Below are 14,631 nucleotides of genomic sequence, written 5' to 3'. Positions count from 1 at the left end.
GTGTATAAATATTAAATACATGATTAGTGTATTAATATTAAATACATGATTAGTGTATAAATAATAACTACATGTTTAGTGTATGAATATTAAATACATGTTTAGTGTATAAATATTAAATACATGTTTAGTGTATTAATATTAAATTTATTTTTAGTTTATTAAAATTAAATACATGTTTTTGTATTAATATTAAATACATGTTTAGTGTATAAATATTAAATACATGTTTAGTGTATTAATATTAAATACATTTTTAGTGTATAAATGTTAAATACATGTTTAGTGTATAAATATTAAATATATGTTTAGTTTATTAAAATTAAATACATTTTTGTATTAATATTGAATACATGTTTAGTATATAAATATTTAATACATGTTTACTGTATTAATATTAAATACATGTTTAGTGTATAAATAATAACTACATGTTTAGTGTATGAATATTAAATACATGTTTAGTGTATAAATATTAAATACATGTTTAGTGTATTAATATTAAATATATGTTTAGTTTATTAAAATTAAATACATGTTTTTGTATTAATATTAAATACATATTAAGTGTAAGAATAATAACTACATGTTTATTGTATGAATATTAAATACATATTTAGTGTATAAATATTAAATACATGATTTTTGTATTAATATTAAATACATGTTTAGTGTATAAATAATAACTACATGTTTAGTGTATAAATATTAAATAAATGTTTAGTGTATTAATATTAAAAAAATGTTCAGTGTATAAAAATTAAATACATGTTTAGTGTATTAATATTAAATATATGTTTAGTATATTAAAATTAAATACATGTTTTTGTATTAATATTAAATACATGTTTAGTGTATTAATATTAAATACATGTTTAGTGTATAAATGTTAAATACATGTTTAGTGTAAAAATATTAAATACATGTTTAGTTTATTAAAATTAAATACATGTTTTTGTATTAATATTAAATACGTATTAAGTGTGAGAATAATAACTACATGTTTATTGTATGAATATTAAATACATGTTTAGTGTATAAATATTTAATACATGTTTCGTGTATGAATATTAAATACATGTTTATTGTATAAATATTTAATACATGTTAAGTGTATGAATATTAAATACATATTTAGTGTATAAATATCAAATACATGATTAGTGTATTAATATTAAATACATGATTAGTGTATGAATATTAAATACATGTTTAGTGTATGAATATTAAATACATGTTTAGTGTATAAATATTAAGTAATGTTTAGTGTATTAATATTAAATATATGTTTAGTTTATTAAAATTAAATACATATTTTTGTATTAATATTAAATACATGTTTAGTGTATTAATATTAAATACATGTTTAGTGTATAAATATTAAATACATGTTTAGTGTATAAATAATAACTACATGTTTAGTGTATGAATATTAAATACATGTTTAGTGTATTCATATTAAATACATGTTTAGTGTATTAATATTAAATATATGTTTAGTTTATTAAAATTAAATACATGTTTTTGTATTAATATTAAATACATGTTTAGTGTATAAATGTTAAATACATGTTTAGTGCATAAATAATAAGTACATGTTTAGTGTATTAATACTAAATACATGTTTAGTGTATTAATATTAAATACATGTTTAGTGTATGAATATTAAATACATGTTTAGTGTATTAATATTAAATATGTTTAGTTTATTAAAATTAAATACATGTTTTTGTATTAATAATACATACATGTTTAGTGTATTAATACTAAATATATGTTTAGTTTATTAAAATTAAATACATGTTTTTGTATTAATATTAAATACATGTTTAGTGTATTAATATTAAATACATGTTTAGTGTATTAATATTAAAAAAATGTTTAGTGTATGAATGTTAAATACATGTTTAGTGTTTGAATATTAAATACATGTTTAGTGTATTAATATTAAATATATGTTTAGTTTATTAAAATTAAATACATGTTTTTGTATTAATATTAAATACATGTTTAGTGTATTAATATTAAATACATGTTTAGTGTATGAATATTAAATACATGTTTAGTGTATAAATATTAAATACATGTTTAGTGTATTAATATTAAATATATGTTTAGTTTACTAAAATTAAATACATGTTTTTGTATTAATATTAAATACATGTTTAGTGTATAAATATTAAATACATGTTTAGTGTATTAATATTAAATACATGTTTAGTGTATTAATATTAAATATATGTTTAGTTTATTAAAATTAAATATATATTTTTGTATTAATATTAAATACATGTTTAGTGTATTAATATTAAATACATGTTTAGTATACAAATATTTAATACATGTTTACTGTATTAATATTAAATACATGTTTAGTGTATAAATATTAAATACATGTTTAGTGTATTAATTTTAAATACATGTTTCGTGTATGAATATTAAATACATGTTTATTGTATAAATATTAAATACAAGTTAAGTGTATGAATATTAAATACATATTTAGTGTATAAACATTAAATACATGATTAGTGTATTAATATTAAATACATGATTAGTGTATTAATATTAAATACATGTTTATTGTATGAATAATAACTACATGTTTAGTGTATGAATATTAAATACTTGTTTAGTGTATGAATATTAAATACGTGTTTAGTGTATTAATATTAAATACATGTTTAGTATACAAATATTTATTACATGTTTACTGTATTAATATTAAATACATGTTTAGTGTATAAATATTAAATATATGTTTAGTGTATTAATATTGAATACATGTTTCGTGTATGAATATTAAATTCATGTTTATTGTATAAATAATAAACACATTTAAAGTGTATGAATATTAAATACATATTTAGTGTATGAATATTAAATACATGTTTAGTGTATTAATATTAAATGCATGTTTAGTGTATAAATAATAACTATATATTAGGTGTTTGAATATTAAATACATGTTTAGTGTTATAATATTTAATACATGTTTAGTGTATTAATATTAAATATATGTTTAGTGTATGAATAATAACTACATGTTTAGTGTATGAATATTAAATACATGTTTAGTGTATGAATATTAAATACATGTTTAGTGTATCAATATTAAATATATGTTTAGTTTATTAAAATTAAATACATATTTTTGTATAAATGTTAAATACATGTTTAGTGTATAAATATTAAATACATGTTTAGTGTATAAATAATAACTACATGTTTAGTGTATGAATATTAAATTCATGTTTATTGTATGAATATTAAATACATGTAAAGTGTATGAATATTAAATACATATTTAGTGTATAAATATTAAATACATGATTAGTGTATTAATATTAAATACATGATTAGTGTATGAATATTAAATACATGTTTAGTGTATGAATATTAAATACATGTTTAGTGTATGAATATTAAATACATGTTTAGTGTTATAATATTAAATATATGTTTAGTGTATAAATATAAGTGTATGAGAAACCAAACTTATGTAAAAAAAAATAAAAGAAACAAAAAAAAAGGAAAAAGAGAGAGAGAGAGACGGAGAGGACCGGACTAATTAAGAGGGAACATGCGCCCTCCTGTGGACTTCTGCCGCAACTGCACACATAAAGAAATTCAATTATTTCCAAGTGTGCCTTATTTAGAGGATAATAAATACATGTTTACTGTATGAATATTAAATATATGATTAGTATATAATTACATATACGTTTAGTATATGATTATTAAATACATGTTCAGTGTATTAATGTTAAATACATGTTTAGTGTATGAATATTAAATACATTTTTAGTGTATAAATATTAAATACATGTTTAGTGTATTAATATTAAATCAATGTTTAGTGTATGAATATTAAATACATGTTTAGTGTATAAATATTAAATACATTTTAGTGTATTAATATTAAATATATGTTTAGTTTATTGAACTTAAATACATGTTTTTGTATAAATATTAAATACACGTTTAGTGTATGAATATTAAATACATGTTTAGTGTATTAATATTAAATCCATGTTTAGTGTATAGATATTAAATACATGTTTAATGTATTAATATTAAATACATGTTTAGTGTATAAATATTAAATACATGTTTAGTGTATGAATATTAAATACATGCTTAGTGTATTAATATTAAATATATGTTTAGTTTATTAAAATTAAATTCATGTTTTTAAATTAATATTAAATACATATTTTTGTATTAATATTAAATACATGTTTAGTGTATGAATGTTTAATACATGTTTAGTGTATTAATATTAAATCAATGTTTAGTGTATGAATATTAAATACATGTGTAGTGTATAAATATTAAATACATGTTAAGTGTATGAATATTAAATACATATTTAGTGTATGAATATTAAATACATGATTAGTGTATTAATATTAAATACATGTTTAGTGTATGAATAATAACTACATGTTTAGTGTATGAATATTAAATACATGATTAGTGTATAAATATTAAATACATTTTTAGTGTATAAATAATAACTAAATGTTTAGTGTATGAATATTAAATACATATTTAGTGTATAAATATTAAATACATGATTAGTGTATTAATATTAAATACATGATTAGTGTATGAATATTAAATACATGTTTAGTGTATTAATATTAAATACATGTTTAGTGTATGAATAATAAATACATGTTTAGTGTATTAATATTAAATACATGTTTCGTGTATAAATATTTAATTCATGTTTAGTGTATTAATATTAAATATATGTTTAGTTTATTAACTTCAAATACATGTTTAATGTATGAATATTAAATACACGTTTAGTGTATGAATATTAAATACATGTTTAGTTTATGAATATTAAATACATGTTTAGTGTATTAATATTAAATATATGTTTAGTGTATTAATATTAAATACATGTTTAGTGTATAAATATTAAATACATGTTTAGTGTATTAATATTAAATATATGTTTAGTTTATTAAAATTAAATAAATGTTTTTGTATTAATATTAAATACATGTTTAGTGTATAAATATTAAATACATGTTTTGTGTATTAATATTAAATACACGTTTAGTGTATGAATAATAACTACATGTTTGGTGTATGAATATTAAATACATGTTTAGTGTATAAATATTGAATACATGTTTAGTGTATAAATATTAAATACACGTTTTGTGTATTAATATTAAATACACGTTTAGTGTATGAATAATAACTACATGTTTAGTGTATGAATATTAAATACATGTTTAGTGTATGAATATTAAATACATGTTTAGTGTATTAATATTAAATACATGTTTAGTTTATGAATATTAAATACATGTTTAGTGTATTAATATTAAATATATGTTTAGTGTAATAATATTAAATACATGTTTAGTGTATGAATATTAAATACATGTTTAGTGTATTAATATTAAATATATGTTTAGTTTATTAAAATTAAATAAATGTTTTTGTATTAATATTAAATACATGTTTAGTGTATACATATTAAATACACGTTTAGTGTATGAATAATAACTACATGTTTAGTGTATGAATATTAAATACATGTTTAGTGTGTTAATATTAAATACATATTTATTGTATTAATATTAAATATATGTTTAGTTTATTAAAATTAAATACATGTTTTTGTATTAATATTAAATACATGTTTAGTGTATAAATATTAAATACATGTTTAGTGTATTAATATTAAATAAATGTTTAGTGTATTAATATTAAATACATGGTTAGTGTATAAATATAAGTGTATGAGAAACCAAACTTATGTAAAAAAAAATAAAAGAAACAACAAAAAAGGAAAAAGAGAGAGAGAGAGACGGAGAGGACCGGACTTATTAAGAGGGAACGTGCGCCCACCTGTGGACTTCTGCCGCAACTGCACACATAAAGAAATTCATTATTTCCAAGTGTGCCTTATTTAGAGGATAATAAATACATGTTTACTGTATGAATATTAAATACATGTTTAGTGTATAAATATTAAATACATGTTTAGTGTATAAATATTAAATACATGTTTAGTGTATTAATATTAAATCAATGTTTAGTGTATAAATATTAAATACATTTTAGTGTATTAATATTAAATATATGTTTAGTTTATTGAACTTAAATACATGTTTTTGTATGAATATTAAATACACGTTTAGTGTATGAATATTAAATACATGTTTAGTGTATTAATATTAAATCCATGTTTAGTGTATAGATATTAAATACATGTTTAGTTTATGAATATTAAATACATATTTAGTGTATAAATATTAAATACATGTTTAGTGTATTAATATTAAATAAATGTTTAGTGTATTAATATTAAATACATGTTTAGTGTATAAATATAAGTGTATGAGAAACCAAACTTATGTAAAAAAAAATAAAAGAAACAACAAAAAAGGAAAAAGAGAGAGAGAGAGACGGAGAGGACCGGACTTATTAAGAGGGAACATGCGCCCTCCTGTGGACTTCTGCCGCAACTGCACACATAAAGAAATTCATTATTTCCAAGTGTGCCTTATTTAGAGGATAATAAATACATGTTTACTGTATGAATATTAAATACATGTTTAGTGTATAAATATCAAATACATGTTTAGTGTATAAATATTAAATACATGTTTAGTGTATTAATATTAAATCAATGTTTAGTGTATAAATATTAAATACATTTTAGTGTATTAATATTAAATATATGTTTAGTTTATTGAACTTAAATACATGTTTTTGTATGAATATTAAATACACGTTTAGTGTATGAATATTAAATACATGTTTAGTGTATTAATATTAAATCCATGTTTAGTGTATAGATATTAAATACATGTTTAGTTTATGAATATTAAATACATATTTAGTGTATAAATATTAAATACATGTTTAGTGTATAAATAATAAATACATGTTTAGTGTATGAATATTAAATACATGTTTCATGTATGAATATTAAATACATGTTTAGTGTATAAATATTAAATACATGTTAAGTGTATGAATATTAAATACATTTTTAGTGTATAAATATTAAATACATGTTTAGTGTATGAATATTAAATACATATTTAGTGTATAAATATTAAATACATGTTTAGTGTATAAATAATAAATACATGTTTAGTGTATGAATATTAAATACATGTTTCATGTATGAATATTAAATACATGTTTAGTGTATGAATATTAAATACATATTTAGTGTATGAATATTAAATACATGATTAGTGTATTAATATTAAATACATGTTTCATGTATGAATATTAAATACATGTTAAGTGTATGAATATTAAATACATATTTAGTGTATGAATATTAAATACATGATTAGTGTATTAATATTAAATACATGTTTAGTGTATAAATATTAAATACATTGTTGTATATCCTAGCTTCTATGCTAGCGTCCTTTATTTGTTTTATTCTACTAGCTCCAGCATTTTTGGTATATAGCTCTTTTTTGTTATTCAAATAAATTGTGTATATCTTATCTTTGCTGTGTTCACTTGATGCATCCTCGAGGGAATCGAACCCGGTACCACGATGCCGAACCGGCGTAACAGCTACCAAGGAATGTACAACAATTCTTCTCAACTAAAGAGGAGAAATATAACCTTTGAGGAAAATCTAACTTAAAACGTTTGTATGCACGTACAACACTTAAAACTTTTAGCATATCAGTATGTGGAATTAAATGATGGAATGGATTAAGTAAAGAAGTTAAAGATTGTACTGATATCAGCCAGTTTAAGAGGACGTTTAAATTAATAGTGCTTACAAAGTACAAAGAAGAAGTATTATGAGAAACACTTTCAAACTTATTGAAAATAAGATATTCTTCATCTTAGTATGTTAATAATGACTGAAATAATTAAGTACATGTTAAAAAACTGCTGTGTTACTCACTCACAGATGTCATTTTGCTATTTTGGTTTCCCCGAATTATAAATAACCTAATGTAAATAATCAAATGTTCTTCTGTTGTATATACTTGTTCTTATGCTATCTGAACTCACTATGTACCATGAATTGATTAACGTGGACCATGATTTAAACAAGTTGAAAAACTTATTGAGGTGTTACCCTTTAGTGGTCAATTGTTCGGAATATGTACTGTACTCTGCAATCTACTAATAAAAGTATTAATTAATCAAACAAACAATGCTGCTAATCCACATTTTAATAGCAATTTTGTTCATCCTTACTTTTAATTGAATAATAATATCAATAAAATCAAATAAAAAAAATGTGTGGATTTATAAGAAACAACAACACCCCTAATGGAAATAATAACTTATCCTCTCTTCAAAGATGAGAAGAAAAAAAAATAGTAACTACATATATGATATTCAATAAATGCACACAACTTAAAGGCCTACTGAAAGCCACTACTAGCGACCACGCAGTCTGATAGTTTATATATCAATGATGTGTGAATGTGAGTGTGAATGTTGTCTGTCTATCTGTGTTGGCCCTGTGATGAGGTGGCGACTTGTCCAGGGTGTACCCCGCCTTCCGCCCGACTGTAGCTGAGATAGGCGCCAGCGCCCCCCGCGACCTCAAAAGGGAATAAGCGGTAGAAAATGGATGGATGGATGGAAATATAAACATTGCAACACATGCCAATACGGCCTTTTTAGTTTACTAAATTGCAATTTTAAATTTGCGCCGAACCATCCTGCTGGAACGTCGCGGTATGATGTGCGTGCGCGTGACGTCACGCATTGTAAAGGACATTTTGTTCCAGCACCGATTCTAGCTATAAGTCGTCTGCTTTCATCGCATAATTCCACAGTATTCTGGACATCTGTGTTACTGAATCTTTTGCAATTTGTTCAATGAATAGTGGAGACGTCAAAGAAGAAAGCTGTAGGTGGGAAGCGGTGTATTCCAGCCGCCTTTAGCAACACAAACACAGCCGGTGTTTTCTTGTTTACATTTCCGAAAGATGACGGTGAAGCTTTACTATGGAACACAGATGTCAAGCGAACACGGTTGGATTAGACCACACACACAAAGTACAGTGTATTATGCAGCGATCATTTCGAAAGATCGTGTTTCGAAGAGGGTCCCTTGCGAATGGCAGAGATGGGCATCGCCACCACCCGTCAACTGGTGCTGAAGAAAGGTGCGGGGCCGACCTTCAAGTTGTACAGGTATGACCATATTATCTCGTTAAAACACTAGTAACACAATGAGCAGATAAGGGTTTTCCCAGAATGATACTAGTAAATGTGTCTAATAACATCTAAATCGCTCTCACTGAATAGTCTTTATTTTGTTCATTTTATCTAGTCCTTCACTCTCACTTTCCTCATCCACGAATCTTTCATCCTCGCTCAAATTAATGGGGAAATCATCGCTTTCTCGGTCTGAATCGCTCTCGCTACTGGTGGCCATGATTGTGAACAATGTGAGGATTTGAGGGAGTCCACAACCTGTGACGTCACGCGCACATCGTCTGCTTCTTCCGGTACAGACGAGGCTTTTTTATTAGCGACCAAAAGTTGCGAACTTTGTCGTCGATGTTCTCTACTAAATCCTTTCAGCAAAAATATGGCCGTATCGCGAAATGATAAAGTATGACACATAAAATGGACCTGCTATCCCCGTTTAAATAAGAAAATCTCATTACAGTAGGCCTTTAAAAAGTAATTCCAGGACAACATATAACAGTAGAAGATGAGAAGCATTACATACAACATCAAATATACATTCATATTAACCATGCTGTGTCCATAAAGTAAATTTTGCACAATCACTGTTTAAGTGTTTTTAAATTCCTGCAGCTTCCGTGACTGTTACACACTTGTGTTTACTGACTTTATACTTAACCCGGAACATCTTATCACACACAGTTCATCTGAACGGTTTCTCTCCAGTGTGTGTTCTCATGTGTGCTGTCAAGTTTTGTTTTCTGGAGAAAGTCTTCTTACATACAGAGCAAGTAAAAGGTTTCTCTCCGGTATGTGTTCTCATGTGCGTGGACATGTTAGGCTTTCTGGAGAAACTCTTTTTACAAATAGAGCAAGTAAAAGGTTTCTCTCTAGTATGTATTCTCATGTGTCTGGTCATGACAGTCTTTATAGTGAAACTCTTCTTACAAACAGTGCAAGTAAAAGGTTTCTCTCCCGTATGTATTCTCATGTGTGTGGTCATGTCAAACTTTCTGGAGAAACTCCTGTTACAAACAGAGCAAATAAAAGGTTTCTCCCCAGTATGTCTTCTCATGTGTATGGTCATGGCAAGCTTCATGGAGAAACTCTTCTTACAAACAGAGCAAATAAAAGGTTTCTCTCCAGTGTGTGTTCTCATGTGTGTGGTCATGTCAAGCTTTCTGGAGAAACTCTTCTTACAAACAGAGCAAGTAAAAGGTTTCTCTCCAGTATGTGTTCTCATGTGTGTGGTCATGTTACGCTTTGTGGAGAAACTCTTCTTACAAACAAAACAAGTAAAAGGTTTCTCTCCAGTGTGTTTTCCCACGTGTATCGTCATGTGTTGCTTTGTGGAGAAACTCTTCTTACAAACAGAGCAAGTAAAAGGTTTCTCTCCAGTATGTGTTCTCGTGTGTGGTCATGTTACGCTTTGTGGAGAAACTCTTCTTACAAACAGAGCAAGTAAAAGGTTTCTCTCCAGTATGTATTCTCATGTGTACTGTAAAATTACTCTTGTGTCTAAATGATTTCCCACATTCAGAGCAGTCAAAGTGTTTGTTGTTAGTGTGATGTCTCGTATCACCTTTAGAGTCGTTTTTACTCTCCAAAGGTTTTTGGATGTGGTCACTGTGATCAGAAGAGTGTGACATCATGTGGTCCATGTCTGACAGTGGAGCAAAGATGCTGTCTGGTTCTGACTTTATATCTTCACAATGCTCTCCATCAGCTTCTGTGATGTGTTGACTTACAAGCTCCGCCCCTCTGTTCTCCTCACTTTGACTGTGATGAAGCTGTAAGGACTGAGCCTCGTCTTCATCATTATCCTCCACCAACATTTGAAGCTGCTTCCACAGTTCCTCCTCTTCTTCTTTAATGTGGGAGGGGGCCTGTCGCTCCTTCTGTCCCACACTGGAGCTCCACTCCTGCTGCTTGGAGGGAATCTCTTCATGACTCTCTGCTGACACCTGCTGGACGTCTGCAGAACATACAACACAAATGAGGTGTTACTGTATAGAAGTTTGCAGTATTCAAACTATTCAAATGTGAGCTAGGCCAAATAGACAGTGATGGGCAAGCGACCTGGAAAACGTAGTAAGCTAAGCTACAAGTTACTCTCCATTAAATGTAGCAAAGCTATCCTTGGAGAATTGTAGCAAGCTACACTACACGCTACACTGCAAAAGTAGCTTGCCACATCAAAGCTACATTTAACAGCATTTCTATCTATTGGCCCACATGTATAATGTCAGTGTTAATGTAACTGAGAGTGTGCACATGGACCCAGTGAGGGTCAATTGCTGTTAACTATCTGTCATTGAGCTGGGGACACCTTACAAAACACTCCACTGTGTGCATTCATGTATTTGTTCTTGTATTTCTACCCTTCTTGAGACACCAAGTACCTTCCATATGAGGAGGTGTGAACAAGTTAGGACATAAATCATGGTGCCATTACGGAAAACCGTTGTATCTAATAGAGAATGTCTCATTTGCACCCCCGGTGGTGAAATCTATCAAAATTAGGGTGGTCCCAAAAAGGAAGAATTTTTCAAATTGAATGTGTGTCGGTTTTAAAAGTGCTCCCCTTCTGATCAACATATGAAATAACAAGTGAATGTAAGAAATCGAAATGATCCTGCTTATGCCAAAATGATTTCGAAAAAGTGTATACCGTATTTTTCAGAGTATACGTCGCTCCGGAGTATAAGTCGCACCTGCCGAAAATGCATAATAAAGAAGGAAAAAAACATCTAGGTCGCACTGGAGAATAAGTCGCATTTTTTGGGGACATTTATTTGATAAAACCCAACACCAGGAATAGACATTAGATAGGCAATTTAAAATAAATAAAGAATAGTGAACAACAGGTTGAATAAGTGTACGTTATATGAGGCATAAATAACCAACTGAGAAGGTGCCTGCTATGTTAACCTAACATATTATGCTAAGAGTCATTCAAATAACTAGAACATATAGAACATGCTATACCTTTACCAAACTATCTGTCACTCCTAATCCATAAATCCCATGAAATATTATACGTCTAGTCTCTTACGTGAATGAGATAAATAATATTATTTGATATTTTACAGTAATGTGTTAATAATTTCACACATAAGTCGCTTCTGAGTGTAAATCGCACCCTCGGCCAAACTATGAAAAAAACTGTGACTTATAGTCCGGAAAATATGGTGTGTGTGTATATATATATATATATATATATATATATATATATATATATTTTTAGTGGTGTGGGAACAAATCAATTCGAAGTTGGGTCGCGATTCTCACGTTGTGCGATTCAGAATCGATTCTCACTTTTTTTTTTTAAATAAATAAAAACTAATCAATCCAACAAAACAATACACAGCAATACCATAAAACAATGCAATCCAATTCCAAAACCAAACCTGACCCAGCAACACTCAGAACTGCAATAAACAGAGCAATTGAGAGGAGACACAAACACCACACAGAACAAACTAAAAGTAGTGAAACCAAAATGTATATCATCAACAACAGTATCATTATTAGTTATAATTTCAGCATAGCAGTGATTAAAAATCCCTCATTGACATTATCATTAGACATTTATAAAAAAAAAAAAAAAGAACAATAGTGTCACAGTGGCTTACACTTGCATGGCATCTCATAACCTCGATCCTGACCTCATGGTAAACTACCGACCGGTGTCTCACCTTCCCTTTATTTCAAAAATCCTCGAAAAAATTGTTGCGGAGCAGTTAAATGAACACTTAGCGTCTAACAATCTATGTGAAACCTTTCAATCCGGTTTCAGGGCAAATCACTCCACGGAGACAGCCCTCGCAAAAATGACTAATGATCTATTGCTAACGATGGATTCTGATGCGTCATCTATGTTGCTGCTCCTCGATCTTAGCGCTGCTTTCGATACCGTCGATCATAATATTTTATTAGAACGTATCAAAACACGAATTGGTATGTCAGACTTAGCCCTGTCTTGGTTTAACTCTTATCTTACTGATAGGATGCAGTGTGTCTCCCATAACAATGTGACCTCGGACTACGTTAAGGTAACGTGTGGAGTTCCCCAGGGTTCGGTCCTTGGCCCTGCACTCTTCAGCATCTACATGCTGCCGCTAGGTGACATCATACGCAAATACGGTGTTAGCTTTCACTGTTATGCTGATGACACCCAACTCTACATGCCCCTAAAGCTGACCAACACGCCGGATTGTAGTCAGCTGGAGGCGTGTCTTAATGAAATTAAACAATGGATGTCCGCTAACTTTTTGCAACTCAACGCCAAAAAAACGGAAATGCTGATTATCGGTCCTGCTAGACACCGAACTCTATTTAATAATACAACTCTAACATTTGACAACCAAACAATTAAACAAGGCGACACGGTAAAGAATCTGGGTATTATCTTCGACCCAACTCTCTCCTTTGAGGCACACATTAAAAGCGTTACTAAAACGGCCTTCTTTCATCTCCGTAATATCGCTAAAATTCGCTCCATTCTGTCCACTAAAGACGCTGAGATCATTATCCATGCGTTTATTACGTCTCGCCTCGACTACTGTAACGTATTATTTTCGGGTCTCCCCATGTCTAGCATTAAAAGATTACAGTTGGTACAAAATGCGGCTGCTAGACTTTTGACAAGAACAAGAAAGTTTGATCACATTACACCTGTACTGGCTCACCTGCACTGGCTTCCTGTGCACTTAAGATGTGACTTTAAGGTTTTACTACTCACGTATAAAATACTACACGGTCTAGCTCCATCCTATCTTGCCGATTGTATTGTACCATATGTCCCGGCAAGAAATCTGCGTTCAAAGGACTCCGGCTTGTTAGTGATTCCCAAAGCCCAAAAAAAGTCTGCGGGCTATAGAGCGTTTTCCGTTCGGGCTCCAGTACTCTGGAATGCCCTCCCGGTAACAGTTCGAGATGCCACCTCAGTAGAAGCATTTAAGTCTCACCTTAAAACTCATTTGTATACTCTAGCCTTTAAATAGACTCCCTTTTTAGACCAGTTGATCTGCTGTTTCTTTTCTTTTTCTTCTATGTCCCACTCTCCCCTGTGGAGGGGGTCCAGTCCGATCCGGTGGCCATATACTGCTTGCCTGTACTGCTTGCCTGTGTATCGGCTGGGGACATCTCTGCGCTGCTGATCCGCCTCCGCTTAGGATGGTTTCCTGCTGGCTCCGCTGTGAACGGGACTCTCGCTGCTGTGTTGGATCCGCTTTGGACTGGACTCTCGCGACTGTGTTGGATCCATTGTGGATTGAACTTTCACAGTATCATGTTAGACCCACTCGACATCCATTGCTTTCCTCCTCTCTAAGGTTCTCATAGTCATTATTGTCACAGACGTCCCACTGGATCATTATTGTCACCGATGTCCCACTGGGTGTGAGTTTTCCTTGCCCTTATGTGGGCCTACCGAGGATGTCGTGGTGGTTTGTGCAGCCC

The 14,631-nt window shown here is 28.7% G+C and overlaps 1 protein-coding gene across 1 annotated transcript in view; it reads right to left on the bottom strand.

Annotated features, from left to right (window-relative positions):
* Positions 1 to 8,176: 8,176 nt before the first annotated feature.
* The window catches only part of LOC133547627 (gastrula zinc finger protein XlCGF8.2DB-like), a 13,544-nt gene continuing 7,089 nt past the window's right edge, over positions 8,177 to 14,631 (bottom strand). The window contains exons 3-4 of the mRNA XM_061893236.1: positions 10,637 to 11,143; positions 8,177 to 10,554 (exon numbers count right to left, since the gene is read on the bottom strand). Coding sequence (XP_061749220.1) covers positions 9,872 to 10,554; positions 10,637 to 11,003 — 1,050 coding nt within the window. The 5' untranslated portion in view covers positions 11,004 to 11,143 and the 3' untranslated portion in view covers positions 8,177 to 9,871. The remainder of the gene's footprint in view (positions 10,555 to 10,636; positions 11,144 to 14,631) is intronic.

This window comes from Nerophis ophidion, unplaced genomic scaffold, assembly GCF_033978795.1.
Source record: "Nerophis ophidion isolate RoL-2023_Sa unplaced genomic scaffold, RoL_Noph_v1.0 HiC_scaffold_140, whole genome shotgun sequence".
In the NCBI taxonomy this organism is placed as follows: Eukaryota; Metazoa; Chordata; class Actinopteri; order Syngnathiformes; family Syngnathidae; genus Nerophis; species Nerophis ophidion.
This window is presented reverse-complemented; position numbering and strand designations above follow the sequence as displayed.